This window comes from Emiliania huxleyi (genome assembly GCF_000372725.1).
Source record: "Emiliania huxleyi CCMP1516 unplaced genomic scaffold EMIHUscaffold_990, whole genome shotgun sequence".
Classification (NCBI taxonomy): domain Eukaryota; phylum Haptophyta; order Isochrysidales; family Noelaerhabdaceae; genus Emiliania; species Emiliania huxleyi.
The window spans coordinates 527-2,598 of NW_005194697.1; the positions used below are offsets into that span (position 1 = coordinate 527).

At 64.4% G+C, this 2,072-nt stretch overlaps 1 protein-coding gene across 1 annotated transcript; it reads left to right on the top strand.

Annotated features, from left to right (window-relative positions):
* Nucleotides 1-352: 352 nt before the first annotated feature.
* Nucleotides 353-1,566, top strand: EMIHUDRAFT_372701 (hypothetical protein). The gene is made up of 2 exons (XM_005756051.1): nt 353-753; nt 1,358-1,566. Exons 1-2 carry the CDS (start codon nt 571-573, stop codon nt 1,550-1,552), a joined length of 378 nt encoding a protein of 125 aa, XP_005756108.1. The 5' UTR covers nt 353-570; the 3' UTR covers nt 1,553-1,566.
* Nucleotides 1,567-2,072: the final 506 nt, after the last annotated feature.

Here is a 2,072-nt window from a genome sequence, read left to right on the forward strand (position 1 = left end):
CTTCATCGACGGCGAGGGGCGGCTCTCGTCGTGCGGGTCAGCGGCAAGGGAGGATGACGACGACGAGGAATTTCCAGGCCTTCTCGGCCACGGCGAGGGCGTGACGCAGCTCAACACGCCGACCCGCCTCCCGTCAATGCTGGGTGACGAGCGCGCCGTGAGCGTGGCGACTCGAGCATACCACAGCCTCGCCCTCACCGCCGACGGATCTGTGTGGAGCTGGGGCGGTGGACACTTTGGCCGGTTGGGCCACGGCGACGAGCAGGACCAGCTGCTGCCCAAGAAGATCGAGACCTTTGCTGGCCGGCGCGTCGTCGCTGTGTCGGCTGGACGACGCCATAGCCTCGCCACCCGGCCGATGGCGCCGCTTGGAGCTGGGGCGCAGGAGGCAATGGCAGGCTGGGCCACGGCGACCGGCAGCGCCAGCTGCTGCCCAAAAAGGTCGAGGCCTTTGCTGGGCGGCGCGTCGTCGCTGTTGCGGCTGGAGGCATCCACAGCCTCGCCATCACCGCCGACGGCGCCGTCTGGAGCTGGGGCGAGGGAGGTGTTGGCCAGTTGGGCCACGGCGACATGCAGGGCCAGCCACTGCCCAAGAAGGTCGAGACCTTTGCTGGCCGGCGAGTCGTCGCTGTGTCGGCGGGAGCATGGCACAGCCTCGGCATCACCGCCGACGGAGCTGTCTGGAGCTGGGGCGATGGAGAGGATGGCCAGTTGGGCCACGGCGACGAGCAGCAGCAGCTGCTGCCCAAGAAGGTCGAGGGTTTTGCTGGCGAGGGCGCTGTGTCGGCTGGAACATACCACAGCATCGCCATCGCCGACGGCGCCGTCTTCACCTGGGGCGGGGGCGACGACGGCCGCCTAGGCCACGGAGAGGACCTGTCGAAGCAGCTGCTGCCCAAGAAGGTCGAGGCGTGGGCGAGCCGGCCGCCCACGCCTGCTTCCTCTGACGGAGAGGACAGCAGCGACGGAGAGGACAGCGATTTGGACGAGTAGGAAGCAAGGCGGGCATAGCGTTGGGGCCATAGCGTGTGTATGCCTGGAGACACGCTGTATCCGAATAGAGCCGTAAGCGTAACATGACCCAGCTGCGAATTCTTCATTGAAGAAGGGGAACATAAATAAATAAACAAAGAAAATAAAAAAACGGACACCTCTACTCTGTACACTCTTGTGATGAGATGGGTAAAAAGGAGGCGACCTCCCGGCCAGCGCGTCATCGCCGTGTCGGCTGGGGTCCGCCACAGTCTCGCCCTCACCGCCGACGGGTCGGCGCCGTCTGGAGCTGGGGCGATGGAGCCTTTGGCCGGCTGGGCCACGGCGACGACCCGACGAGCAGGACCAGCTGCTGCCCAAGCAGGTCGAGGCCTTCGCTGGGCAGCGCGTCGTCGCTGTGTCGGCTGCGGAATACAATAGCTTCGCCATCGCCGCCGACGGCGGTGTTCATGCTTGGGGTCTGGGCGAACGCGGCTGCCTTGGCCACGGAGAGGACCTGTCGTACCAGCTGCTGCCCAAGAAGATCGAGCGATTCGAGGAGAGGGGGCTGGGGCAGTGAGAGGGTTTGCTCGCGTGCGAGCTCCGTCGATATTCTTATCTCTTAAGTGCCGAAGAGGCGCTGGCGGATCTTCCAGCCCCTTTCGGCACCGCAGCGCGGTCCTACGGCCGATGGCGGCCGCCCCGATGGCCCAGCTGGCCAGGCCGGGTCGGCTGCATGTCCAGGCTGGCCGTGGGGGTCATTGTTGGGTCATTGTGTCTCGTTTGAACACGGTTTTTTGGCCGACGGCAGAAGATCCTCTGGAGGATCTTCTCTCTGGGGGGAGGCGGGGGCCCTGGAGGGTATCCATGCGGGGGGGAGATGGGGTCCCATGGCCCGCCGCAGGCGCCGATTTTTTGGGACTTTTTTTTCTTTTTTGCGCGATTTTTTACTTGTTTCATGGGAATTCGCTGTACTTGCGGCCATGCTATCACGCCTTGCGACAGCCTGTCGGCGCTGCTGACCGTGCCATGCTGCACAATTGACCACCTGCATAGCTCGCGGCCTTAGTATCAAGCATTCAGTGACGACCTGATCCTAC

What these genes read in the sequence shown, in the direction of transcription:
- EMIHUDRAFT_372701 (XM_005756051.1), top strand. Translation starts at nt 571, where the DNA reads ATGCAGGGCCAGCCACTGCCCAAGAAGGTCGAGACCTTTGCTGGCCGG. An exon ending in AGCAGCTGCTGCCCAAGAAG is followed by an intron (nt 754 to 1,357) that starts GTCGAGGGTTTT and finishes CTGCCCAAGCAG; the next exon opens with GTCGAGGCCTTCGCTGGGCA.